The following is a 27,021-nucleotide window of genomic DNA, read 5'->3' on the forward strand; positions in this document are numbered from 1 at the left end:
TTCTGTGGCTGACTGTGTGTTTGGAAAAGAGAGCCCTAGATTTAAGTTTCACTAATGGAGTTAGTGTAGTTCCATGAGTAAAGTTACAATACATCTAGCCTTCATTGACATCTCTTTCCTTATACATGCCAATCTCCACCTATTCAGAATAACAAAAAAAAATATAGAGTGGATACAAGCAAAACATCATCTTATAAATATGGCTGGGAAATGTGAGATGTTCAATGAAAACATATGTAATTAAGCAGTCAAAAGAGTGAAGTGGAAAATCTAACATGTCAAATGTATGAACCAGTACAATTTAAAAAAAGGTTAGTTTTGATAATATAATATTAATATTTGTATCCACTTTAAACCACTGAATGAATTAAAATATAAAATCAAAAGGCAAAATAGAAATACAAATCAATGTCATATTAAGGTCAGTTAACTCAATTTTATTACAGTCTGAAATGTCACCACATTATTTCATAATTTTAAACGAAGATTGAAAAGATTGGAAAAAGGCAGATGAAATAATATGTAAATAAAAACCTAGCAGATAAACCAGAGCCAAATGCATTTGATAGCAAAGGTTTATTTACTTACTGTACCTCATGATGGTTACTTAATGAGACAAAAAGTTCGACCGCTTGCGTAATTCTTTTAGTTTGTGCTTGGTTTGAAGCTTTTCTACTCTGTGACAGAAAGTAGTCCCTAACACGAGAAAAAGTGAGTGATGTGGCCTGACGTGATTCTTAAATAGTGGTCAGATTTTGTTCTTGTATGTCTCCCGACGTTGAAAAGAAAAACAAACCTGCCTAGCGGGTGGGGTGAAACTGAATTGCGAAACGCAACATGTGACCGTCGGCAGGGCGTGGGTGATGACGTCAGAGCCATCCCATTCAAATAGCAGAGTTCATATGACGTACCTATACAGCCGTCGCTCTTTCCTTCGCCGTAGCAAGTAGCTAACAGAGCCAAGCCGTCGTGTTCTTGAGGGCGACATTGCATAACCCTTATAGGTTAAAAACTAATTTTGAGCTCTCGTTTCTTTCTTGATTTTATTTTTTATCTCTTGGTTGACAAGAAAACAATTAAGCTGACGTTCCTTTTGTAAAGGTAAGATCTTGCGGGTTTTTTTTTTTTGTTTGGCCTGGCTAAGGTTAGCCGGTCTACTAGAAAGTTCGCTTTAGTTGGTGATGGTGGATAAGAATTTGGGGCGGCGGCAAAATATCAAGTTAGATATGTCTTCTTTGGCGTTGATTCGCCTGGTCAGCATCGAATAAGTTGTGAGGTATGGGGTTTATGGCCAGACTGAAGGCTTTGAGTTGTTTACAGCTTGTTAGCTCATAGCTTACCGGCGGCCTACAGAACAAAACCAAAATGTCGGTGCGTGGACATCCGGTTTCTAAACAAAGGCCTCATCAATCCCACTGTTAGGATTTTCCAGCTTGACTAGGGTGAAGAATTTTCTAATTATTAAAAAAATGTATAAGTTCGTGACAGTTTGGTTGACATATTAAACATGAGTTTTGGTTAAACAAAAGACTCTTTACCAGCGTGCTGGGGTTTTTGGTAGCGGTGGAATCTCAAACATTCGTGGGGAATGCTAGAAAACGGGTAACTAAACGTGTACTAACAAATATGTTTTTATCCGCTGTCGGTGGAGTTAAAATTATAGATTTGTCCTACTTTCACAAAGCGTTTCCTGTGACGATGCCAATTGTTATTAGGATTACGTTTATTCTAGCTGATTTATAGATCTCCATGCAATATTCTAGTTTCAAAAGGTAATTTGAATAAACATAGATAATGGAAAACCGGGCGTTGACTTCTCAGTAGCTTGTTGTGCTAGGAAATGTTCCAGTTACGCAACGCTAGCATGCTCTGCTTCCACATTACTGGTAAGGGGACACGTGTTAGCGTTGATGTACCTTCGCAAGTTCCCTGAAACGTACTAAACGGAAACCAAAAGCGAAAGAGTACGTTGGGTATTATTGTCTTGTGTTTGCATGTGTCTTCATAACAGTCAGATGTGCTACTGTGGCCTTGTTTGTGTATGACACGTTAGGTGTCATACACATACACGTTAGGTCTTGGCTAATATGCTGCTGTGTCTTGACTTCCAGGTAGCTCTTTGCCCCCCCCCCCCCCCACTCCCAGGACTCAATTCTTTTCAGATATTCTTTGTCAAGCCGCCAAAGTGGAGAGTGTCGTCGCACCAGGAGGTCCTTCTCGTTTCAGGTATTCAACATTACTCCACCATGTCTGGCTCCATTTACACCCAAGCACCTCTCACATAGTTCCCAAAATGTTAAGTTAAAAAACATTTTTCCTCTTTTTGTATCACAGTGTAGGGGGAGGAGGTGGGGGTGCACCTCAGCACTATCCCAAAACTGTCGGCAACAGGTGATTGTTGTTGTTTTTTTTTTTTACTTTATTATACATGTAACACATTAGTCATCACATCATCCACATACAGATGTTTACAAGAATCACAATTAGTGTTTCACCTGTTATACTCAAAACTGAAATTTCATAAATGGACGTGTCAGTCATCAGTCTGACATCTTACCCTTGACAAATACTCCCCAATTGTTATATTGTCTTTTTTTCAAAAGTGACCCTAAACTAATATTTAAAAAAGGGAAAAAAGAACACACAGTTGACAACTTCTAAACAAATGCTAAATTGAAATGTGCACTGACAGTGAAAATGAACTGAGAACACAAATTATCAAACTGCCAACTGCTGTAACCTACTAGTGATCAACTTCAAAAACGCATAAACCTGAGTAAAGTATGACTGTCTGGTTAGACTTCATGCTTTAGGTCTTTTCATGTGTAACAACATGAGTAAAATGCAAGTATTATATGTGACAGAATCGAGCCCTTGTAATCTAACTACAAAACTGGGTGTTCCAGGATGGTTGTTCAGCTGTGGTTTATCAGTACTATGCTGAACTTTGCAGTCTTTTGTCTGCACTTTGTAGCTGTGTACTATCACATGGTGAAATTGTCAAAAATATGCAATAACTGGATGTGTGGGCTTTTCTTTTGCTTTTTTGTAGATAAGACAATCTGAATAAACATGATTTGTTTGCAGTTACTTAAGCGAGAAACAATCATAGCAGGTGGTGGTGACTGTGGCTCAGTTGAACCCAGCCTGATTCAGTGTGTTGTTTGCCTCCTGAAGTGTGGGGGGTGGGGAGCAGAACTGGCAGGGAGAAGACCAGTTGAGGCTGGTTTAAACTACTTGTAGAAATAGATCATTGTTTACAAGAAACTCCAGTAGCTTCCCTCTAATGTTACTAAAACAGTTGAACAGAGTGTAACTTTCACTGCCATATTCATGTTGAAACAAATTGCAGTTGGTTTAGTGAAGCTGAAAAGAAAATGGCTAAAAATGTAAGGATATGACTCAGTACCCTGGTAGGACAGTAGCTTCCTTTTGTTTAGGTTAAAGAATCTAAATAAAGTCCTAATCTTGGAATTTCAAAGCCTTCTGTCACAGCAGTTTTACAAGTTGGTTCAGTGTTGCCAGTGTGAACGTTATGACACTGGCAACACTGAACCAGCAGCATGTGAATTGAAGCGGTCTGACTTGTACCATAACTTGTTCTATAATAAGTCACGCAAACTTCAAGTAGGAGCACAATATTTGTCATTCCTGGCTAAAAGTGAGACTCTTAACTATGTTGTCTGTGTAACCAAATCCGGGCTAAATATCAGCAAGACAAGACCATTTCCCTGATAACCTTTGCTGTCTTTGTTGATTATAGCGAGTTCCTGGGGAAAACCCCAGGTTCTAGCGTTCAGAGATGGGTACCTTCTCGAAGCACTAGACGAGATGCCAGCTCCTCCAACGAGAAAGGGCAAAATGATGCAATCTTCAGAAAAGTGAGAGGGTACGTTTCCCTTTAAACGGATTTGTACTTATTTTACGTAAACTGTAATTTGTATTGTTTAAATGTCATTTTAATATGGATGTTGAAGGCTGCTGTTTGTGCTGTATTATCATTTAAGATTTTTAATACAAACGTTTCTTTCGCCTTCAGCATACTTAATAAGCTGACTCCTGAGAAGTTTGACAAACTATGCCTGGAGCTCCTCAATGTGGGTGTAGATTCAAAAGTTGTCTTAAAAGGAATCATCTTGTTGGTGAGTATTTTCCTAACTGCTGTTCTCCTATTCATAGAATATTTAAAAATGGGATCTTAATGCGTTTTTGTGTTTCTCAAGATTGTTGACAAAGCCCTCGAAGAGCCCAAGTATAGCCAGTTGTACGCTCAACTATGTCTACGCTTGGCAGAAGATGCACCAAACTTTGAAGCCCCAACAACAGAAAGTCAGGCAACACAAAAGCAGAATAGTGTAAGTTTTAAGCATTCAAATGTACTCTGTACTCCTGTTGAGTATCTTCTGTCTGGATTTTGAATGACTTCTGTCTTGCAGACCTTCCGAAGGCTTCTGATTTCTAAGCTTCAAGATGAGTTTGAGAATCGTGCCAGGAATGTTGACCGTGAGTAACTTGCATTTGTAACTGTGGACTGTTACAAAATGGGAATTTGGTCAAGGATTTTTTTGAGAGCTGTTATTTAAACTTTTTTTTTTTTTCTTCTTCTTCTTCTTTCTTCTTCAATCCACTGTAGACTTCGACAAACATGACAGCCCACTCACCTCTGAGGAGGAGGAACAGCGTGCAATTGCAAAGATCAAGATGCTGGGCAACATCAAATTCATCGGTGAACTGGGCAAACTCAACCTCATCCATGAATCTATTCTCCACAAGTGCATTAAAACAGTAAGTTCTAATAAAGCGCAAGTACATGGGATGGTTTTATCAAAAATCCAGTTTTCATTCCTGTGGTGTAAGAAATTAACAGTTGTTTAATTATTTTGTTCTTTAAGCTGTTGGAGAAGAAGAAGAGAGTCCCACTTAAGGATATTGGTGAAGATTTGGAATGCCTCTGTCAGATAATGAAAACAGTTGGTCCTAAACTTGATCATGAAAAGGCAAAGGTGAGTGTGTGGAAATTAAACTGAAAAAGATGAGTCTTGTCTTGAAGTCCTTGGTTGTTCAATAACTTTTTTTTAAAATTATTTTTACTTTCTCTCGCTTACAGTCTTTGATGGACCAGTACTTTGCTCGCATGCAATCCTTAACCAACAGCAATGATCTGCCTGCACGGATTCGCTTCCTGCTGCAGAACACGGTGGAGCTGCGACACAACAACTGGGTGCCTCGGAAAGCTTATGTTGACAATGGACCAAAGACTATTACCCAAGTTCGTCAAGATGCAGTAAAGGTTAGTTGACCATATCCTTTCAGTTTATCACAGGCTGATGAGGATTGATCTGATTTGCTGGATGACTAATGTAGCCCACAATCGGTGTATCCTTGGATCCTGACTTTTTCTGTGCTTTGTAGGATTTGGGCGTTTTTATTCCACCTTCAAGTGATTCAATAAGGAATGACTTCTTCATGGACAGTTCCTCCTTCCTTCCAGGAAAGATCAAGTATGATAGGGAGACTCTTGGTGGGCTGGCCGACATGTTTGGACAAATGCCTGGTATGTAGAGTCATGCTGCTTTCTTTGAAGTGTAACTCATGCAGCGATTTCAGTCTCTAAAGGCTCTGTCTTATGTTGTGTAGGAAGTGGCATCGGCACAGGCCCAGGGGTAATTCAGGACCACTATTCCCCAACCATGGGTCGCCACCGCGGCAGTGCTCCAGGGGTAATTCAGGACCACTACTCACCAACCATGGGTCGTCACCGTAGCAGCCCACTCTTTAATGGCCACAGTGGAAACAGCAATGGGTCACACCAGCCATATGAAAATGAAAGCAAGCCGTTCATAAAACCGAACCAGGTACATTATAGTTCAGCTCTGTTTGTTTTAATCTGAGATGGTCAGTGCAATACTCATTCTGTTTTTAAACTTTTCAAAGGGGAGAAATTCACCAGTTTTCAACCATAAACAGAATCACTCAGTCCAGATGCAGTCAAAGGATATGGCTCCAAGGTTCAGCAAGAAGGGGAAAGTCAATGCAGATGAGGTACAGCTGCTTACATTGATGGTTTGTTAGTGTCATTGTTGCACATGATTATGTGATAATAAATTGTGGTTAATCTGATGCATTAATACTCCGTCATTCCAGATCAGTCTGAGGCCAGCACAGTCCTTCATTATGAATAAAAACCAAGTGCCAAAGCTGCCGCCACAGACAATGATGCCTTCTCCAGTTGGACAGGTAACAGACAATAGACTTAAAACATGTGAGCAGAGCTGATGGGGCAGTTTCAGGAAATGCATGCTAAGTTTTCTTTTTGTGGCCCTACAGCTTGGTCTTAAAGCCAATCCTCCTCCAATTCAGGAAAAACCTGCAAAGTCTAACAAAAAGGCTCCTCCCACAAAGGAAGAGTTGTGCAAAATGACGGTAAGTTTGTTCAAAGCTTTACCCATGACTTCCTAAGTAATGTGTTATATATGGGGCCTTCATAGCCTGATATTTTTTATTTATTCCCCCCTCATCTTTAAAGGAGACACTACTCACAGACTACCTAAACAACAAAAATGTTAACGATGCAGTGAGTGCTGTGAAAGAGATGAAGGCCCCCAAACACTTCTTGTCAGAGATGCTGAACAAGATCATAGTCTGCTCACTCGATCGTTCAGATGAAGATAAGGAACATGCAAGCACTCTGATTCACACCCTCTGCACAGAGGGCCTCGTCACTGGTGACAACATATTGCAGGCAAGTTTCATTAAAGTTTTTTAAATTGACAGTGTAATCAAATACACCATATTAACCTTGTGCCTGCCGCACATTTTCAAACAGGCCTTCCTGGGTGTTCTGGACCAGTGTCCCAAGATTGAGGAAGAAATCCCACTGGTGAAGTCGTACCTGGCTCAGTTTGCAGCACGAGCGATCATTGCTGATCTGGTCAGCATTGCAGACTTGGCCCATCAGCTGGAGAATGGCACACATTTCCCACTCTTCCTGCTCTGTCTGCAGCAACTGGTGAAACTGAAAGACCGTGAGTGGCTGACTGACCTTTTCCAGCAGAGCAAGGTCAACATGCAGAAGATGCTGCCTGGTAGGTGAAAGGACACACTGGCCACACTGGTTTTAAATTCAGTGTCATTTGGTTTTCTTTTCTCTTTAGGAGGAAGAATTGGTGTGTGGGTTCTTTTTGTTTTTTTTCTCTTCTTCCCCATTACTGACTAGTAATTATGCTCCCATAGAAATTGACCAGAATAAGGACCGGATGCTGGAGATTCTGGAGGGTAAAGGCCTCAGCTTTTTGTTCCCACTGATGAAGCTGGAAAAGGAGCTGCTGAAGCAGATCAAAGTGGATCCTTCTCCGCAGTCAATCTACAAGTGGATCAAAGACAACATCTCTCCAAAACTTCACACCGACAGAGGCTTTGTCAACATTCTCATGACCAGGTACAGCAGTGGACAGTATTTATAGTGACTCGGTCTGCATTGATGAAGCAAGCACATGCCATCAGCCACTGTATTTTTGTGGTTTTCGGTCAAGTGCTTTAACGTGTGTTGGTCTTCTGGTCCTCCAGTTTCTTGCAGTACATTGCTTACGAGAGCAACCCTGACGATGATGAAGAGCAGCATGCATCGCCCAGTAAGGACCAGCTGGAGGAAGAGAAGCAGCTCCTGCTCTCTTTCAAGCCGGTGTTGCAAAAGTTTCTTCACGATCACATTGAGCTGCAAGTCAGTGCACTGTATGCCCTGCAGGTGCACTGCAATGCCAAGAGGTTCCCTAAAGGTGCGTGCATGCATGTGCAGTTACAATAAAACATAACCTTAAATAAAGCTGGTTGCTAACTTATTTTCCTTTTTCCAATTAGGCATGCTGCTACGCTACTATGTGAACTTTTATGACATGGAAATAATTGAAGAGGAAGCCTTCCTTTCATGGAAAGAAGATCTCACCCAAGAGTATCCAGGGAAAGGAAAAGCATTATTTCAGGTAATGTGCAGCCATTGAAGTATGGCTTTGTGTGGACTGCCTCCATTGACACCATTGTGCCTATTTGTAAATGAAACACTTCAGTGGCTGTATTGTTGTTCTGGTGCAGGTGAATCAGTGGCTGACCTGGCTGGAGACTGCAGAAGAGGAGGAGTCAGAGGATGAAGAGTACTGAGGAATAGGCCAAAGCCATGTCTTATCAGATGCAGACTTGTTTTGGGTTTTTTTTCCCTCCTTATTTTTCCATCTTTTTTGTTTTTTTTCCTCCTGTCTTTCACGCTCTTCTTGTAACCACTGTTACAGTTCATTTCACAATGAGATTGTTCTGCCAGCATCACAAATCTTATTTATGCTCCAAGTTTCTATACTGTTCTCTTTGATGTCCTACAGCAGATGTTTTATACACTTCAATCAACTTGGGTTTAAGAGTAGACAGTATTTAGCAGGAAAATGCACCAGCACCCAGAACTTGACCCATTTTTGTCACCTTTTTACATCTGGTAGGAGTCACCAAGTGCTGTCGCAATTATTTAAAAACTGTTTACAAAAGAGGGAGCTCGCATTGCAAAGAGGCTTTCTCCTTTTTTAATCTACATTTGCTAATCAGTTTTTAAATGCACTTTGCTTAAACATCATGAGTCGTTGCAATAGTAAAAATTTAACTTCCCTTGATTTGTTAAACGTGATCATGACGTTGTTGTCTGCCATGATTATAATGAGACTAATGCTTAGAAATCGACCATTTCTTAACCTGGGTGAGGCCTGTTTTACTTGCACGGTGTGATTTCAGTTACCGCCTTGTAGTTTAATGAATCGAGAGGGGTTTTTTTTATGTATGAAACAAGTTGTGCTGTCAGGAATGAATCTGTGTGGCCTTTTGTTTTCTTTTTTAATTTATAAGGATATACCTCTGTTTCTCGGACTATACTTGAATGTCTCGGGTTTTGACATTGAGACAGCCAAAGCTTGGTTTCCTTTGCTACGGTTGTTTGTCACTTGTGGAAATTTTGTCCATCTGCCATATTTGTCAAGTTCTTAAACGGTCTTTTTATCTTCATGAAATTACCAAGAATGTACTGTTTGTGTACTCTTCTTCTGGAGTGTTGTAACATTGTGTGCTAGAAGTCGAGTGTACAACTACAGATCAACCTTGAATAAAGTTTAACAGTTGATGGCTTTGTCCTGCTGTGTCCTTTTTCCACCTCCCCAGCCAAAGTCATAAGACTTGAAAAATGGTATGTCCTCCTAAAAAGCTGTGACTTCTCAGGTTTAGGCCACAAAGCACGCGGATCACAAGAACATAGTTATGAAACTATGACACTATGAAGTGACTATTGTAGTGTATATTACACTACATAAAATTGCAATATAAAGTTGAAATTGAGGTGCCCCTCTCATGCTGCCGTTTTCTCTGTAGAAGATGTGTAGGGTGTTAAGGGTGTACATCTACTGCAGTGTGTATACTTGTACTAATAGATGGAGGAATTGTACAGAGAGCCACAGCAGGTAATGGTTCCCTGTGTTATTCAGTGGTGCATTTGGGTAATCTGTCTTACTGAACATGTGCCTTTGACTGACCAGCACATCATGGAGTAGGTAGGTGAGAGGCAGTGTCCTTGATTTAGAAACATACACCTTCAGTTTATTAAAATTATAGCATAGATTGAACAAGCTGCTGAAAACATGCTTCAGATTCTGATCCATGTTGACATGATAGCATCACACAGATGCTGCATATGTGATATGAATCTCCTACCACATCTCAAATGTGCCCCATTGGTCTGAGATCTGGTGCTTGTTGAGGCCATTTGAATAAAGTGGATTCATTGTCATGTTTAAAAGGATTTGAGGTTTGTGATATGACACATTATCCTGCTAGAAGCAGGTATGTGGGTACAATGTGGTCCTACAGGAATGGACATGGTCAGCCACCATACAAAGGCTGTGGTGTTTAAACAGTGTTTAGTTGGTACTAAGGGGCCCAAACAAACTATCACACACCCTCAGAAGCCTTAACCATTGATACAAGACAGGATGTATCCATGCTTTTATGTTTACACCAAATTCTGACCCCATCATGTAGCAATGTAGCTGAAGTGGAGACTAATCACAGCAGGCAATATTTTTCCAACCTTTTATTGTGTAATTTTGGTGAGCTTGTGGGAATTTTAGCCTCAGTTTCCTGTTCAAGAGTGGCACCCACTGTTGTCTTGTACTGCTGTGGCCATTAAGACATGACATGTTGTGTTTTCAGTGATGACTTTATGTTTACTTTGCTTGTAACAGGTACTTTGAATCACAGCTGCCTCAAAAAAATCCTGATCTCAGATATCAACAAAGCAGAGAACCATCACTCATTCATTGCATGTGTCCTTTTTTTGGGGGGGGGCATTCTCTTTAAACCCTCGAGATGGTTGAGTGAGAAAATCCCATCAGTTTCTGAAATACTGACACCAACAACCATGTTACATTCAAAGTCACTTAAATCACTTTTGTTCTCCATTTTCATGCTCAATTTGAACTTCAGTGGGTTGTCTTGACTACATCTACAAGCCTAAATGAGCTTCCTGCCACGTGATTGGCTGATTGGATAGTTGTGTGAGTTGAACGGCTGTACCTAACAAAGCAGATGGTGCTTACTGCAGGTTGAATTGTTATGACTTTTACGTACTTGCTACATGTTTGTCTATAGTTTTAGTGATTTGTCTTCATACACAAGTAAAAACAATGTTAAATCAAGTGTTTCTCTCAGTATTTTATCAACACCACCTTACCAAAAATGTAAAACATAAATATAAATATACCTGTACTTGCATGACAAATTATGACTGTGGAGGAAATAGAGATAAAAAGATGTGGTATGAACCCATTGTTAGTATGAATGAATAGTAGTCTTATTGAACATCAGCGTAACCAGGCATAGCAGTCAACAATTACAGTGATGTGTCGACCTGATTTAACTCAGCAGGTGTTTGATCACATCACGATGCCCCTGCTGTCGAGCACAAGTATAGGACACCTTTTTTAATGCTCTACTGTGGTTTACAGCCCCTGCACACCTTACCGGTACTTTTCAAAGGCAAATAAACATCTGTACAAAATAAGCAACAAATTTTTGGGGTTTTTTTTATTTAACTTTTTTTTTCTTTACACATTTTAGCAAATTTTAACAAAACATCAAGAAAAGAAATTCCCAGTAAGATGTGACCAAAACGCTATGCGCAAAAAAAAAATTCTCATACGGACAGAAATTCTGCTTTTATTTCAAACAAAAATGCAGATGTTTAAGAGTTTTCTCAGCGTTACACGAGTCTGGGTGATGTGAAGAGTTAATCACTGTCATCATCTTCGTTGTTGGAGGCCTCCTGCTCGGAGCCATTGTCAGAGCGGCGTGGGGAGCCCTCGTTGTCCGATCCCGCTTCAGATCCTCGGTCCGATGCCGGAGCGGGTGATCCAGCCCTAGATTCATCATCTGATCCCGACCGACTCCTCTTGCTCTCATTGTCCGACTGTTCAGAGTCAGACTGCCTCTGCACCCTTCTCTTCTTCACTGGACGGTCGCTGCCAGATTCGTCGTCGTCAGAGCCGGCGGAGCGCCGAGGGCTGCCTGCCTCACTACCGGAGCGGTTACGGCCGCCGTCGGAGTCGCTGTCAGATGCAATGCGCTTCCTGTGGCCGACTTCATCGTCAGATCCCGAACCACTGTCTCTTTGATGTCTGGATGGGAGAAAGAGCGCCATGAGGTTTGTGTCAAATAATGTTTTCAAGGCTTCGTAATACTGTAAAAATCTCACATTAAGCTTTTACCTGTCTTCTGCTATTTTCAGTCCATCCTCATCTGAGGAGGACTCAGAAGACGAAATGATAGCCTTAGATTTGATCTTTCCTTTAAGAGACGGAGGCAGACGCTCAGGCTGAGACTGAAATGAGAAAGATGTTACAATTATAAGAGAAACTGGAGCTGAAAACTGATTTTGTAAATTCTGAAAACTAATTGAGACAGAGAAAAACAGCAAATAATGACTAAAGCGGACCTTCTCGATCTTCTTGCGTCCTTCTTTGGGTTTACGCTGCTTCTTGGGTCGTGATGTTCCTTCCTCATCGCTGTCATCTTCTCCTCCTTTAGCAGGTCTGCAACACAAAATTGAATCCCAGAATCTAAATGTTGTGCTCTGCAGTCAGACTAAACAACATTTTGCATTCACTGCAGAACACTTACCTCCTCTTCTTCTTCTTCCTCTCTCCCTTCTCATCCTCCTCCTGTTCACTGCTACTGGCCTTTCTCTTCTTCTTCTTCTTCAACGGCAGGTCCTCGTCAGACTCGTCATTAACAAAATCGTCCATGTCGCCTCCTTTCTTACGCTTGGAGAGAAAAACAAAAGAAAAAGTGTTAACCACAATGCATTAAGTGCAGTTTAGAGCTCGCTGCTGGGTTTAGCCGTATTAACACTCACACGTCCTCCTCCACCACTGCTGCCCTTCTTCTTTTCTTTGGGCATTTCCTTTGATCCCTCTGCAAAGGTCAGCAGGTTCTTGGTCTTTTCCACATACAAAGCTCTCTGCTCCAAAAGCTTCTTCTGCTCCTCCACTTCTCTGTTCCTCTTTTCCTCCTAAAGAAAGTTAGTTATTGAGACAACCCAACAGATGACTGATTAGTTTATTTAAAAAATGAATCACAGTCAGACATTATGGGCAAAATGAAACGCATCATGGTGATTACTTAAAAAAAAAAAAAAAAAAAAAGGTACCTGTTCCTTTATCAGCTGTTGGCGCAGCAGGTCTCTCTCCTGCTCTTGTTTGGCTCGAAGCTCTTTCTCCTCCTCGTCCTGCTTTCTGGCTCTAGCTACATGGTACTGAGCTTGACTCAGCAAGTCAGAGCACTGCCTGCATTCCCAAAACACACCAATATTCCAAATTATGTTACAAAAGACACCAAACACAGCACCCCCCCCCCCCCCCCCCAAAAAAAAAAAAGCTCATTAAATTAAAGACTGATAGAAGTACTGCCAAATCATCACACTCCATTTCAAACTGGTCTTTCTACTCTTGGGTCTGTATGATGTCAGTGGGAACCAGATCCACACCACAACCCCACAAACCTGCTGTTTTATGAGGGGCAGCCAATCAGAAGACTGGGGTTCAGAAAGAAGCTAAAACAATCTGTGGATGAACTAAAAGGTTGCACTGACCCAGGATCAGTATAAACTAAATAAGGAATATTTTGAACTGTGAAACAACTCAGACTGACCTGGCCTCAGAAGCAGCGAGAGCGAGGTCAAACCTCATCTTGTCTCCAGCCTTGCTGAGGTAGCTGAAGTACCTGTGAGGGAGATGACACTGCAGGATTAGTAAAGGACGGCCAGAGGAAGAGACAGGGAGGTGGGAACATAAATCAAATCATTACCTGTGAGCCAGTTCCAGCTCTTTGACAGCACTGAGCACAGCCTTCAAGTTGCTCTTCTCATCTTTAAGCACAAGGGTGGCCAGTCTCTGAAGCACCAGGGCCACATTAAACATCAGCACTGTGTCATTGGGCGCCACGTGACGGGCCTTGATGTAGGAACATCAGAAAGACAGAGTTACACTTCCCCCCACACTGCAGAATGAAGCATAAGCCTCTGATTTCATTTTACCTTCAGGAGCATCTGTTTGCACTCTTGCAGTTTGCCACATTTGAAGAGCGCACGTGCGAGGTAAAGCAGCACCTCTGTGTTCTGATATTTGTAAAACTTCTTCAGGCAGTTCTCGTACTGTCAGACAGAGAGAAAAAAACTTAAATGGAAAAAGCAAAGGAAAGACAAAAACTGTAACAGTTTAACACAAGTGAGGCGTTTACCATCTGCACGGCGCTGATGTACTGCTTCTGCTCCACGTAGATGTGAGCCAGATTTAGCCACACATCACTGATTTCGGCTGTGGCCTCCCTCACCTGCGCGAAAACATCTCGCGCCTCTCTGAAGTAGCCCTTGTGGGCAAGGACAGCACCTAGACATAAAAATATATGCATATACTTAATGCAAAACACACACAGCAGAACAGATAAAAAAGATAAGAGAGACTGAAGAGTGGCTGACCGATGCCATTGGCAGCATAGAGGTTCTTGGCATCATTTCGCAGGACTTGCTTGTAGATTGCCAGGGCTCGATCTTGGTGTCTCTTTTCCTGCCGAGACATTTATCACCAGCGAGCACATGTTTTACTCAAGTGCCTGCACATAGCTGAACTTTGTAACAACTATGCTAACCAGCTGCCTGTGTTTATTTAGCAATAGCATTCAGTGAACTGCTATGCTGTTTTACAAGTGTTCTTTAAGCTCTCTCACACAGTTAAATATTCAATCGGTGTCCCGACAGCAGGTTTCCACGTACCTTTTCACGGTCTCTGGTGGGCTGGTGCAGCGTCTGTAACCACACGTTACCCAGAGCCAGCATGGAGTAGGTGTCGTTCTGCGTGGACGGCTGCTTGAGAATACGTTCAAACTTCTTTTGACCTGGACCCCACTCCTGTTTGGCCAGGTGAAGATTTCCTATCAGGGACCAGGCATCCGGGTGATCCTGCAGAACAAATATCACTTAATGGAAAAAGAAAAAAAAAAAGAGTTTTTGCAGCAGACTTTGTCTATCGATGACATTTAACACCAGGCTGTACCTGATTAATCTGAAGAGCTTCTTTGAACCAGTCGGAGGCTTCATAGAAGTTTCCTTTGTCCCGAGCCATCGCTCCAAGACGCAAATAACCTGCAGGCCAAAATAAACAATCACAGAGTGGAAACTTGTTGTTTGTTTTTTTTTTTCATAGGCTCATGTTTTATCGATGCATGCTTACAATCCACATAGTTGGGATGTTCTCTGAGGATGTTTTTGTAGAGTTTCTCGGCTTCGTGGAATTCACACATAGCCTCGTACAGACGGGCCAGATTGTAGGAGGTGGTGACAGAAATGGCATTGTAGTAATGCTCGTCATGCTCTCCTTCGGCTTTGGCTCGCTCCAGAGAAGCTAGAAAATATTTCTGGTGGGAACAAGACATGACCCCGTCTTGAATTAGCTCTACTATTTATACAGAGTTATGTACACTCGATGATCAGTAAATACCACAGGCATCCAGTAATATTCTGCAGTTCCATATTAACTGAATAAATTCCCAACTAAATGAAGCTATACTTAGTTCAGGAGCTCTCAGGTTAAACTGCATTTATGGTATATTATTAGCTACCTTGGCTTCCCCTAGGTTGCCCAGTCTGAAGTGCAGAGCCCCCAGGTTGTTGAGAATCTCGGGGGGAACGTCGGCCTGCACCTTCTCCTGCAGGATGCGCGTAGCTGTGCCGTAAGCGGACAGCGCTCCTTGGATGTCTGTCTGCTCCAGAATTTGTGCCAGCTCAATCCACGCCTCCACATCATCTGGGTACTGCTCTGTTACTTTCTTCAAGTGCCCCTATGAAACAAAAACAGTGGAATATATCCAGTAACCATTAAGCATATTTATCAAAATATGTCTGGCACAATTTTCCAAGCTATGAGATAAGTGACATGAGAATACACACTTTTGCAATGTCTCTTTTTTCCTGATCGTCAGATGTTGCATAGAGAGACCCAAGGATTTTCATAGTCTCATAGTTGTTGGGGTAAGCCTTTAAAACCTTTTCAAAGCACTGCGCTGCATTTTCTTTGTCTCTTCGATATACATACATCTGCCCCAGGCCGAAGAACGGCAGCACAAAGGTGGACGAGGCAAACTGAGTGGCTTGGTAATAATACTGAAACGCCTGGTCGTAGTCCTCCTGTGGAAGAAGAAAGCACAGATATGAATGGCGATCTCAGTAAACAATAACAAGCTTGCACGCGGCTGGTTGGGATCGTACCTGCACGTGAAACGAGCGAGCTAACTGATAGCAGCTCTCAGCCTGCATGGCCTCAACTTCGGTGTTGTGGAAAGCGTGCAGAGCGAGATGCTGCACTTTACTGTAGTCCTGAGAGGAAGCAGAAAGCACATAGGCACGAAGAACAGTTAATAACAGCGAAAGGCTAAAACTTATATTTTCACCGCATTTCAACAACACAGCCGTGATTACCTTTTTGAAGAAGAAGTGGTTGGCGAGGTGGTTGAGCACCATGGGGTTGCTGGGGTCGATGGTGTAGGCCCGCGAAAGGAGCTGCACTCCGTTCTTGATGGAGTCTGCCTCTTTGTTGTTGAGCTCTAAAACAGCCAAACCAACGAGCGCTCCCACACACTTTGAATTAAGCTCCAGGGCTCGACCGAAAGCCAAACGAGCCTTCTCCAGTTTGTTGAGCTTGACGAAACAGTGGCCCATCCCCAGCCTCACCTCAGCTACACAAAAACAAGACAAAGAACAAGTTGGGAACATTCGTTTTAGAACCAATATGAGTGAAGGGCAAATATATTATCTGCGGTCCTGTGTTTTTAAAATCAAGGATCTTCTGTTCATAAATTGTATTTGTAAGTTAACAATGAAGTGGCTCATTACCTACATATCTTTGCCACATAAAACATGAACATGCTGGCTCTTGTTGCTGCTGCAACAATAATATTTTCATCATAATATTGATGATCATGACAACAACAATAATAAATTAAATACAGGCATGCGGGGACTGTTTAAAGACATAACATGTTATTGGTTTACCTGGGCAGCCGGGGTTTGTACGCAGAGCCTTTTTGTAGTATGCCAATGCTCCTCTGTAATCCTTTTTATTGAAGGAGATGCAAGCCTTACCTGTTTAACAACAACATTGTTATTACTTCAGTCAATCAGTGTAGTGCATTTCAGTCCTACGCTGTTTCATATTCAAGTTACCAAGCAAAGCAGGGATGTTATTAGTGGACTGGTTGAGGACAAAGTGGAACTGAGCATCGGCCTGGTCCATCTTGTCTCCTTCCAGCAGGCAGAAACAGGCTCTTCCCAACAAATGGTTCTGATCGAGACAACAGTATGTTCAATTTACTTGAAATGCAAGAAACATAACCTCATTTATCACCTGCTATGCTACTTTTTTTCCTACCTGATCATACATGATGATCTTGTCTGCCATAGTATACAGGAGCGTAGCCTGTGTGATGAGCTCTTTCTTGGCATCTTTGTTTTTCTCTTTACGTGCTTGCTGGACATAGTAAGCTGCCAGTGTGTCCAGACAGGTCATCTGGTCTTTTTCGTGGTCTCTGTAGTCGAGGTTTCCATCAATACGTGCTGCCTCTAAAAGCTTTACAAAGTCTTCTGTTTTGCCCTGTTTGTAGTACTCCAACTTAAGAAGAAATAGAAGGAAAACTGTCACACTCGATTGGAATTTCACATTGTTTGTACACGTTTCATCAAATTAACATTTATACACACATCAGTTGATGCAGTAATTAATCTGAATCTAAGAACTACCTGATTGACAAGAAATTTACTGTTTAAAATTCACTTATTGAAATTTTCTGGTTCTCAAATGTGCGATTTTGCTTCTCTGTCACATCTTTGTATTTTGGGTTGAAAAAACAAAATACTTCGAGCTGTCACACTGACGTTTGGGATAAACTGAAAAAAGAGCTTAATCATTATTTGTAGAACAACAACCATGAAGTCTAGGGCCGATGTATCGACTCACCGCCAGAGCAATCCAAATGTGCAGCTGCGTGTGCTCCTGCTTCAAGATACTGATGACCTCATCTCCTTCAGGAAGTTGGTCGAAGTCGAGCTCGATGACCTGGAAAACACAGATATGTATGTATGTTATTACAGTAAGTATCTCAGCATGCATGGTGTTGCCAGTGGAAAAACATATCTATGCAGATTATATGTGCATTATATTATTTTATTGTAATAGTAGTGTAAATCCTGACACATGTATCAATTCAGAGTGTTATGAATTAGAAACTGGAAACTTTGTTACGCACTGCAAGAAAACCACCTGCATCCTAATGTAGCAAAGACTAAGGAACGGGTTGTGGGCATGAATAGGCCAAGAACTCCAGCGACCCCCATTTCCATCCATGGGGTCTGTGTGGAGACGATGGGGATTTCAAATACCTCGGTGTTTACACTGATTAAAACACAGAAGTCCTCTACAAGGAGAATCAAACTTGTATTTACTGTCTAATGAATGAACTTTAATACTTATGGGATGATGCTCCCAATTTTTTATGAGTCTGTGCTGGTCAGTGCCATCCTCTATGCACAGAACCCAGAGATTGATAACCATGCCTACCTGTGGCCATCAGACTTTATAACTCTGTACTGTACATAGTGTTGCTTTAATTTTGGAATATTTGATTTTAATTTTACATTAAGTGTGTACTTATATTTTTACTTTAAAAAATGGTTTCCATCTTCTCTCTTGCATATTTTCTATTTTAACAAAATATGTTTAACAAAAAAAACATTTTGCATTTAATTCTTCAACGTCAGTTTCTTAGGTAGATTTCACTTGACCTACACAGTTTAATAGAAAAACTTTGCTGCTGCAAATGCTTACAAGGTTCAATAAATGTGTTGGTTATACTGACTATTACTGGCATATGTTTCTAATACTTGGTCCACTCCTAACGTAGCCTAAACACTAATGCAACCGACTGCCTGCAACTACAACACATCTGTCACAAATTCGGTGATGTGTTGAAATACCACAACGCTTATCAGGCTCTTAAATTAAATAGAAAACACCTCAGTAGAATTTAATGTTTACTGCATCACTGAGAACGGCGACGACAAAACATCGCGATAAGTAAGCTTTGCACAGGCGCCGAACGCATATTTAAGGAGTTGGAACAGCTGACAAGCATTAAAATGTCACTATGTTTAAACTCCAGATTGCAAACAAATACACCAGGCTTTCGTTACAATGCCACTCTGTAAGCAGGTACACAACATCAGCTCAGGCTATCCGCAGTTAGCTTAAGCGGCTAACAGCACAGCTAGATCCTCTTAGTGAAAACAGGTTCACGGAAAGATTTACCTCATCTGTGTCCCGTAAAGGGATCTCGATAGAGCCTCGAGACATCTTGAAAGAATAACCAAAACGACCCGAAGCTAGATTTATCTAAAAAAAAAATTGTAAAAATAAAAATACAATTTCTTCCACCCGTTGTCTGCTAGTAGCTAATTCATGCTTCCGAAACACACGGATGGTGCAACTGAAATTATGTCCGGGCAGAAACCATAAACACTATGACTCAATGACTGTAGAAAAAAATACAGTCATTACTATAACTCAAAGAGAAACTGCCACAAAAAAAAGACGAATTTAGTTAACAATGGGAGAGCCATCGCTTACAATACAATAAAACAATAGTGTTTTATTGGGAATAAACTGCCACACACACTCACACTGGAAGGTAGTTACTTCCTACATTTGCTGAATTCAAAGGGGAGACTGTGCATTTGATGTGTTAAACGTGTGAATTTAAATTTACTGTGTGCATCATTGTCACAAACCTCTCCAGAGCTGCATTTTGGCAAGCAGTGGGAGGAGGGTGTGGAGGGAGGCTGAGGGGATGTCAGCTGGTTTTGATGTGAGTCCTGAAAACCAAAGAAGCACCTTGAAGACTTCACAGTATTTCAGAATTAAAGAGTAGAAGACAAACAATAAGGTGATGCTTCTTACTGAATGATTTTCTTTACAGAAAACCTTTCCGGACTGAAAAGTAAGATTTTTTTCTGACTTGTTTCTGTTTAAAAATAAATGTTTAAAGGCTATATGAGATAAGACCAAAAACATATGTGTCTTCCAATCTAACTGTAAACCATATGAATTGTCTTCCCTGCAGAAATCTTCAGAGGTGGAAATTTGGTTCACGTGACAGTTCTTTAACACAACTGTACTGTCTGAAAACCTGCATTTTTTAACTCATTTTTTATGAAGACTGGCTAGATTTAGTTTCTAAAAACCATCTATGATCCAATTTGCATCAAAGATAATACGTAATTCCAATTTCTGTTCAATTTTATGATATTAGTCTGCTAGTTTTAGCCTCCAGACACAATGCACAAAGTTAAAAATGCATTTGTTTATTTAAATTTCAGGTCATGCAGGGACATGACTGTCCAGCATAGTTGCTCTCTGTGGCTTCAGGAGAAACAAACACAATGTCTGACGACAATAATGGTGAGTGTTTCAGTTTATCCAGTATTAGTATCAAACAAGTATACAGCATATTCATTTCTTTTTCTAACATTTTCTAACACATGTAAAGTGTGGGAGACATCTGGCTGTGGGATGAACGATGTGTTTGAGGACAGCAAAGACACAAGCGGATTATCTGAACATGAACTCCTTGACATCGTGTATGATACGTGTAATAGCAGCAAATCAGGTACACAGATGGACTGAATTTCATTTAGACAAAAAAAACGGTGCAGTAATGGTGTGACGTCTTTTTCATTTCCTCCTTTTCCCCTCTTGCCTTCAGGAGAAGTGTTAGCCTCTACCATTTTCGAGTATCTGCACACCATGACTGCTCAGAGCCCAGGGCAGGACCGATTGGCTGCCCTGCAACGGCTGCTTGACCCTGACTGTCAGGACCCACATGTGAGCAGAGAGACGTTTCACTCCACCATGAGGACGTGGATCACCCAGTGCAGCGAGGACAGGTGAGACTTAAACTCTACACAAGGGATCTTATTAGAGATGTTATGCAACCTTGGCATTACATCTAAAGCTTCATATCCAATTAAATATATTGTTACTACAGATTAAAGTTCCCAACAGTATATTTTTATTTTGACTTTTTTTAAGTTAGCTCCACTTTAAATAATTACCTTTGAAGGTAATCATCTAAAACAAGGGGAAGAATAATTTAAAGATGAAGGGATGAAGATGGTCTACCACAATGTCTATCACATTTGATCTTTTTTACAAACACAGCAGGCCATATGCAGTTAAATTTATTTTTTTCCCTACTTTTCTATCAATAAAATTTTTTTTTTAATCAGCTGTGATATCACTCAGTTTTCCTGTGTTACAGTACTGATGAGGACAGCAGCCATGTACCTCGGCCAAACACATCTGAAGAGCCTGTAAATGCAAATGGTGTGTTTCCAGGTTTTATTCGGAGTTTTGAGACTCAGTTTATTAAATATGAAACAATTCATTACTCCTGATTTCCTTTCAGGGCTGGGTTTGTCATTTTGTCAAAGTGAAGAGACGTCATCAGAAGGCCAGCTGTGTTTCTGGTTGGATATTTTATTCTAGTTTAACCATTGCTTCTGTTTGCCTCCCTAATCAGTTTGATTTCACACATTAGTAACCATTTCTTTGGCTTCAGCGATGGAAAAGACCTGTCATGTACAGTGGCTGAACTGAAGCATGCCAACCGCAAACTTAGTGAGCAGAACAGTAGTCTGCTGAGGACTGTTGCTCAATGTGAAGACGCAAACCTGCAGCTCACTCTGGACATCACTGAGCTGCGAGCAAAGCTGGTCAGGTGAAGAATAAACTAATTTCTCCCACAGTTAACTGCATTTCAAGCATGTAAGATTACACTACTGTAATAACTTCCAGCAAAAGCAGATTGTTTTATTATTCAAGTTTTATTATTCAACTATATCATATCATTTATTTGCACTTCAAAAATGAGAAACTGATCACTAAAAGTGTAATAAACATCTAATGACTGAAAAATGAGCAGAAATACCAATACCAATCATTATAGACTGCACATATTTCATGTAGGTAAACTCGGGTTTGGACAACACGTATATTTTAACAAATATATCTTAACTCTGAACATGATCAGTGTTCAGATTGCTCAGATTAACTTGTATCAAACTATTGTGAAACTAGTTTATGTGAACTTATTCATATGAATAAGGCCTAACAGACACACCTTTGTGAAGTGACTACATATTCAAAAGCATATTTAAACAAATAAGATAAACTATGAAAACCAGCTATGGGTAGAAGTTCACATGAACTCATTGTGGGCACAAATGTTATTAATTTTGGGCTTTTAGTGATTTCTCTGTACTTTTTTTTCCAGGGTGGAATGATTGTACAGCATTCATCTTTAATGACCAAAGAAGCAAGACCTTCATTTAGACTTTCTCAAATCCACACAGGGGCAAAATAATATATAAAGGCTCTAAATACATGTACATACACCACCATTAATATTTGTTTAAGCATCCCTTAGCAAGTTTCACCTCAATTGAATCCTTCAGTAAGCATCAACAAGCTTCTGGCAGGATATTTGATTATGCTTCTTAGCAGAATTGGTAGAGTTAATTTAGATTGGTGGAAGGGATGAAGTGAAGATGACTTGCCAGACTCGTTTGGTACCGTCAACAAGCTTCTGATAAAATTCTGGATGGAGATTTGACTTCTTCTTGGCAGAACTGTTGGAGTTAATTTAAAATGATTGATTTCGAGGCCCCATTTTGGAGTGCAGTCATACATTTTCAATAGGTTTACGGTCATCGCTTTGGGAAGACCAGAAGCTTAATGTTTTATCCATTCCAAAAGAAGTATTGATGTCTGTTTGGGATCACTGTCCTGTTTGAACACCGAACTCTGTCCAAGTTTCAACCTTGTAGCTGTTGATTTGAGGTGAAGTTGAAGAATAGGTAGCTAGCCTTCTTCATCATTTCATCCATTTTCCACTACCGGTACCAGTGGTAGCAAAACAGCCCCAGAGCATGACGCTACCACCACCATGCTGGTGCTGTAAAACAAACCCCTTTTATGCTGATAAAGAGAAACTACCAGTTGTAGTCAATCGTGATCACTAATGAGAAGTAAACCGACCTTGGTGATTTATATATACATATATATATATATTCTTTTGATCCTGTGTGGATTAGAGAAAACTCAACATAACATTTAAAAAAATCCAAAACCCAATTCTTTTTTAAAATTTTAAAGCCATAAAAAATGCATGCTTCACAATCATTCCACCCACCATACATATATAACAAGCCCATTTCTTAAAAAACATCAACAACATAATAAGCATCAGTTACTTACTCCAAATGGCACAAATAGGCCCTTCAGACTTTTCCTTAAGCAATCTTCTCATAGACACACATTTATTAATTTATTAATTGTTTGGTTTGTTCTTGTCAGTATCTTTTTTCATGTAGTCAGTCATGTAATTACCTTGTAATTTGCTTGTCTTGGTTTGTTTGTCATGTGAAGTGCTCAGAGGTCAGCAGTGAGAGTTAGATCTCTGACAGAAGAACTGGAGGAGACACGTCAAGCATTTAAAGAGGCCCGGGAGAAAGCCAGTCGGACCCAGAATAGCTGCTCCAAACTGGTATGTCAAACTCTCAGCAGTCCCACAGTGAAACTTTCTGCTGCGTTCGGCTTATTTTATATGGCAACTATTTACATTTAAGTCTCTTTTTTTGATCTTCAGAGCAATGAGGTTGAATGTCTTCAGAGTGATATTCGAAGGCTTGAAGACAAGGTAATGTACATCTTAAAAATATGCCCAATCTGTGCGCTTTCCATTATATAAAATAAAGCTGATGTTTACATAAACGAGCATTTTTCATTTCCACACAGAATGAAAAACTCATCTTTGAGAAAACATGCTCCGAAGAAAGCCTCAACAAATTGAGGAAGGTCAACACTGAATTGAGGGTAAGAAGAGATGAGTGTAATTGTTTCTACACTGTAATGAGTTTGTGTTGTTAGTAAAAGCCTGTATGTTCACAGGCTGGAGTTGAGGAAACTCTGATTATGTTGACACTGAGAGACAGAGAAATATCAAAGGTAAGTAAAAAAAATTCCTAACAATGAAAGTTGAAATTGTCACATTTAAAAAAATTTTTTAACCTTAACTGTCTAGAAAGACATTCTTATGGAAAAGATGAAGAACGCTCATGTGGAGAATCACAGAATGATAGAGGTATGTTTGATATTGTGGAGCTTAGAGTTGAAGGGAGAATATTCGATACTTTAAATGCCATGACATCATATTGAATGCTAATCAGATGTTACTAGAAAAATGTTCCTCTATTCCGGTGTTGTAGGGTCTGCAATCCGAGCTGATGAGGTTACACGAACATTCAAACCAAGTTCTTCAGAGGTATTTTTAATTAATTGCTTATAAATGTAACATGGTGCTGACTGTTGCTTTCACTTCTCAAAAGGGCTCCTTTTGAGATTCATATGATTCTGAGAATTATAGGAGAATCAAGTTTAGCACAATACTACGCTATTAAACTGAGTGGCAAACTGTGTTATGATTTGCACTGTAGCTTTAAAAAGGGAGGATGAAAATCAGAGCAACAGAGACTGGGAAATCTCGACTCTCTAACACGAGTAATATCCATGTCTGGAAATAAAAGATGGATATAGCCAGCATAGCTTATCACTATGGTAGTTATCACTATGGTATCACTATCACTATGGTAGCTACCAGCATAGCTCTCACTTTGAACCATCAATTTTGGCGTTACTGCATCCACAGACACAAGTAGCTCCTAATTGGGCAAAAGTAAAAATAAAAATGCTAGAATTTTACTCCCCAAAACCGGGGAGAGAATGCAGACTTCCTGGACAGGCTGTTAGTAAAATTAGCTGTACATGAAACTTATTTGTGAGACAATTGCCTTAATAACCTAAAGGCACAAAATCCCACATCAGTTAGCCCACTAGTAAGCTGATGTGCTAGCATAAATAATGCATAACTTTAATCCTTAATGGAATTAACCAAGCGAGTGAGTAGCTTTATTTTGATGGGCACAAGATGCGACCAATCACATGCAAAGAGCGACTGGGGTCATACCATTATGTGACAGAAGGAAGGGGGGCAGACGTTCTGATGACAGGAAGCGTGATGGTATAGGCCAGGTACACAGGGATACAGGGGGAGCCAGTGTTGTGCCAAAAACTGATCGTCTTCCAAAAAGTGATTTTCTATGTTTTTGTTTGTTTGTTTTTAAATCTAATGTATTTACTTATATTAGTAAATAGACTGTAATAAAAAGGATTTATGAAGAGGTTATATATAAAATAAAGAAATTACTTGTTTTGGAAGTATCTTTATGATGTAATTGTACCCATATAATCATCGGTTCTGTCCTTTTTCGTCACTTCAAGTAAGTTTATAAAACTGTGATGTTATTTTTACAATTTCTGCTGCCCTCTTGGTTAGATCTCCTTAGAAAAACACATTTTTAATTTCAACGACACTTTTTACCCCAATAATAAAAGTCACTTTGCCAAAAACTGATTGCAGCAGCTGCTTCGCGATAGGAATGTTCTTTTTGGCTCTAAATTACTAGATGTTCTCCACAAGAGAAGCTTTGACAGATTTTAGGTCAACAAGCCAAAACAGCTTAAATTCCATCAATAATTTTTTGGCAAATACCGGAAATCACTTTTTGGCACAACACCGTATTTTACTGCTAGCATGTCAGAAAAAAGTGAAGGAACGAAAACGAAAGAGGGGAAATGTAAAATGAGCAGCATCTGGCTGGATTTCAACTATATTGGAAAGTGCAGAATCTATAAAATTAGGAACTGGCCTTAAGTGATCCCAGTTTTTATTTTCAGCCATTTTCCATCGTGGAGGACAAAAGGTTTCTAACTTGTCCGGGCCTTAAACCTCATGTGTGTTCTCCCCAGTATAGTGGTAATTGCACAAAAATAAGGTTTTTGAAATTACTGAATAAAAAAATGCTACCACAAAACCATGCCTCAGAGTGTCTCAATGAGTCTCAGAGGCCTAAATGTGCGATTGAAGTCATTTCTAATTCTTAACTTGTTTGATCTGCTGCACACCAAAAACAAGAACAAGCATAAATTAAGGACTTTTATCTTTACTTTTATTACTTTTACATCTTTATTGATAACAACCTATCTTATGGTCATTCATACTACACAAAGTAATTAATCAATAAACAATTACAGTTTCATTGTTTTGTTTTTTTTTACTTTCTACTACAGAAATTTCTTTCTATAACAAAACAAAACAAAGCCAATGAAACTGGACAGTCTGGGCAATGAGCTACAGAAACTTTTGTGTAATTCTATAAAGTCCAGAGTTGTACTGACGGATTCCTTTCTTTGTCACAGCAGTTTTTTCTTTATCATGTAGAAACAGTTAAATATGTGACTTCTTCACGCTGAAAGAAAAGGAGATTTGATGGTTCGGCCCCCTTAGGGCCAAAGTGGGCTGCATGTGGCTCGCCATGAAAAATAAGTTTGACACCCTTGCTCTAAGCACATGCCACTTTCTATGTGAGCTGTATGTCTATGTAAACTGATTCCCTTTTGCAGCCATCCTCAACTGGCCATTTTGTGCAACTGCAGTTTTTGGCACTTATACACTGGCTTACTTTTTCAGGCACTGTGAATGTGAATTGAAAAATTTATAAATTATCTTAACAAAACACATGGTTTATGAATGAGTGATTTTTTTTCTGCTGAATTCTGACAGGTATGAAAGACACTGTATCAGCCCTCAGGGACTTTACAGTCGTGAGCCTCCAAACCATCGCTCTCTGCAGAGTGAGATGAAGGATATGCAGCAGGTCAGTAATGCTTGCTGCCTGCAGATTATCTTTTAACAGCACCGCTCATTTCATGTAGTTCATGCTTCCTTCATTTGCAGGAACATCACAGAGTTTTAGATGATATAAGTCTCCCATCCCACACGCACGACGATATTCAAAGCATCATCCAAAGGATCACGAGTGCAGAAATAGCTCACCTTCTTCACAATAAACATCTCGAGAGGGTGAGGATGATGTTCATTATAGCAGTAATGTACATATTAAGAAATCTCACTCGTCTTCTCTCACAAACAGGACTGTGCTCCTGTGGAAATGCAGGAGAGGCCTTTTCCTCAACAGCAACAGGCAAGAATCAAGCAGCAGCTTCTCAATGTGTATGTGATTTATTTGTAACCTCCCTTTCTCCTCTTATGGTAACAGATTGGTTTTGGTTGATGTTAGTCTTTCTTCTGAGAAGCTAAGCTAATAAAACGAGTGTCTGGTTTTTACAGTGTATTTATGGGCATCTCCATTACATAATCATACCAGTTACCATCTTCCGTGTGCAAGACCGTATCAGGGATAAGTGCACTTTTAGTACCCCTTAG

General features: G+C 40.3%; 4 protein-coding genes across 5 annotated transcripts in view; 3 read left to right on the forward strand and 1 right to left on the reverse strand.

The window, feature by feature from the left end:
* Positions 1-1,840: 1,840 nt before the first annotated feature.
* On the forward strand, positions 1,841-9,151 carry LOC309708966 (eukaryotic translation initiation factor 4 gamma 2-like; the record flags this gene model as incomplete). Its single annotated transcript, XM_082537352.1, has 21 exons — positions 1,841-1,886; positions 2,112-2,226; positions 2,335-2,391; positions 3,764-3,889; positions 4,040-4,142; positions 4,224-4,355; positions 4,437-4,503; positions 4,634-4,785; positions 4,893-5,003; positions 5,108-5,290; positions 5,413-5,554; positions 5,638-5,855; positions 5,935-6,042; positions 6,145-6,237; positions 6,328-6,423; positions 6,527-6,742; positions 6,827-7,085; positions 7,234-7,438; positions 7,567-7,775; positions 7,858-7,979; positions 8,089-9,151. The coding sequence occupies 21 exons, from the start codon at positions 1,841-1,843 to the stop codon at positions 8,152-8,154; spliced, it is 2,826 nt and encodes a 941-aa protein (XP_082393478.1). The 3' UTR covers positions 8,155-9,151.
* A 2,071-nt stretch (positions 9,152-11,222) lies between these two features.
* Positions 11,223-19,121, reverse strand: ctr9 (CTR9 homolog, Paf1/RNA polymerase II complex component). Its single transcript, XM_082527532.1, has 23 exons — positions 18,930-19,121; positions 17,583-17,681; positions 16,998-17,237; positions 16,793-16,910; positions 16,622-16,711; positions 16,049-16,305; positions 15,839-15,946; positions 15,521-15,757; positions 15,193-15,411; positions 14,805-14,988; positions 14,628-14,716; positions 14,348-14,533; positions 14,054-14,141; positions 13,816-13,964; positions 13,613-13,729; positions 13,384-13,529; positions 13,228-13,299; positions 12,728-12,863; positions 12,434-12,589; positions 12,199-12,341; positions 12,014-12,110; positions 11,787-11,899; positions 11,223-11,696 (listed from the first exon to the last, which is right to left on the reverse strand). Exons 1-23 carry the CDS (start codon positions 18,972-18,974, stop codon positions 11,309-11,311), a joined length of 3,477 nt encoding a protein of 1,158 aa, XP_082383658.1. The 5' UTR covers positions 18,975-19,121; the 3' UTR covers positions 11,223-11,308.
* A 702-nt stretch (positions 19,122-19,823) lies between these two features.
* Positions 19,824-26,662, forward strand: LOC309709043 (inositol 1,4,5-triphosphate receptor associated 2-like; the record flags this gene model as incomplete). The annotated part of the gene is made up of 16 exons (XM_082537462.1): positions 19,824-19,894; positions 19,997-20,078; positions 20,167-20,286; positions 20,383-20,563; positions 20,938-21,002; positions 21,085-21,145; positions 21,238-21,396; positions 23,106-23,223; positions 23,326-23,376; positions 23,475-23,552; positions 23,628-23,684; positions 23,761-23,820; positions 23,945-24,000; positions 26,359-26,452; positions 26,533-26,614; positions 26,658-26,662. Exons 2-16 carry the CDS (start codon positions 20,060-20,062, stop codon positions 26,660-26,662), a joined length of 1,206 nt encoding a protein of 401 aa, XP_082393588.1. The 5' UTR covers positions 19,824-19,894; positions 19,997-20,059.
* LOC309702909 (inositol 1,4,5-triphosphate receptor associated 1-like) overlaps positions 26,626-27,021 on the forward strand; it is a 30,090-nt gene continuing 29,694 nt past the window's right edge. For both annotated transcript variants that reach the window (XM_082527543.1, XM_082527544.1), the window contains exons 1-2: positions 26,626-26,658; positions 26,729-26,808. In XM_082527543.1, coding sequence (XP_082383669.1) covers positions 26,747-26,808 — 62 coding nt within the window. In that variant the 5' untranslated portion in view covers positions 26,626-26,658; positions 26,729-26,746. The remainder of the gene's footprint in view (positions 26,659-26,728; positions 26,809-27,021) is intronic.

Source organism: Aulonocara stuartgranti (assembly GCF_965226115.1).
Source record: "Aulonocara stuartgranti genome assembly, chromosome: 1".
NCBI lineage: Eukaryota > Metazoa > Chordata > Actinopteri > Cichliformes > Cichlidae > Aulonocara > Aulonocara stuartgranti.

Excerpts from the sequence above, each read along its gene's own strand:
- ctr9 (XM_082527532.1), bottom strand. The coding sequence starts at position 18,974 with ATGTCTCGAGGCTCTATCGAGATCCCTTTACGGGACACAGATGAG. Across the intron at positions 15,758-15,838 it reads CTCGCTCGTTTCACGTGCAG|GAGGACTACGACCAGGCGTT; the intron begins GTACGATCCCAA and ends CTTCTTCCACAG. Across the intron at positions 12,342-12,433 it reads GCAGTGGTGGAGGAGGACGT|CGTAAGAAAGGAGGCGACAT; the intron begins GTGAGTGTTAAT and ends TTTCTCTCCAAG.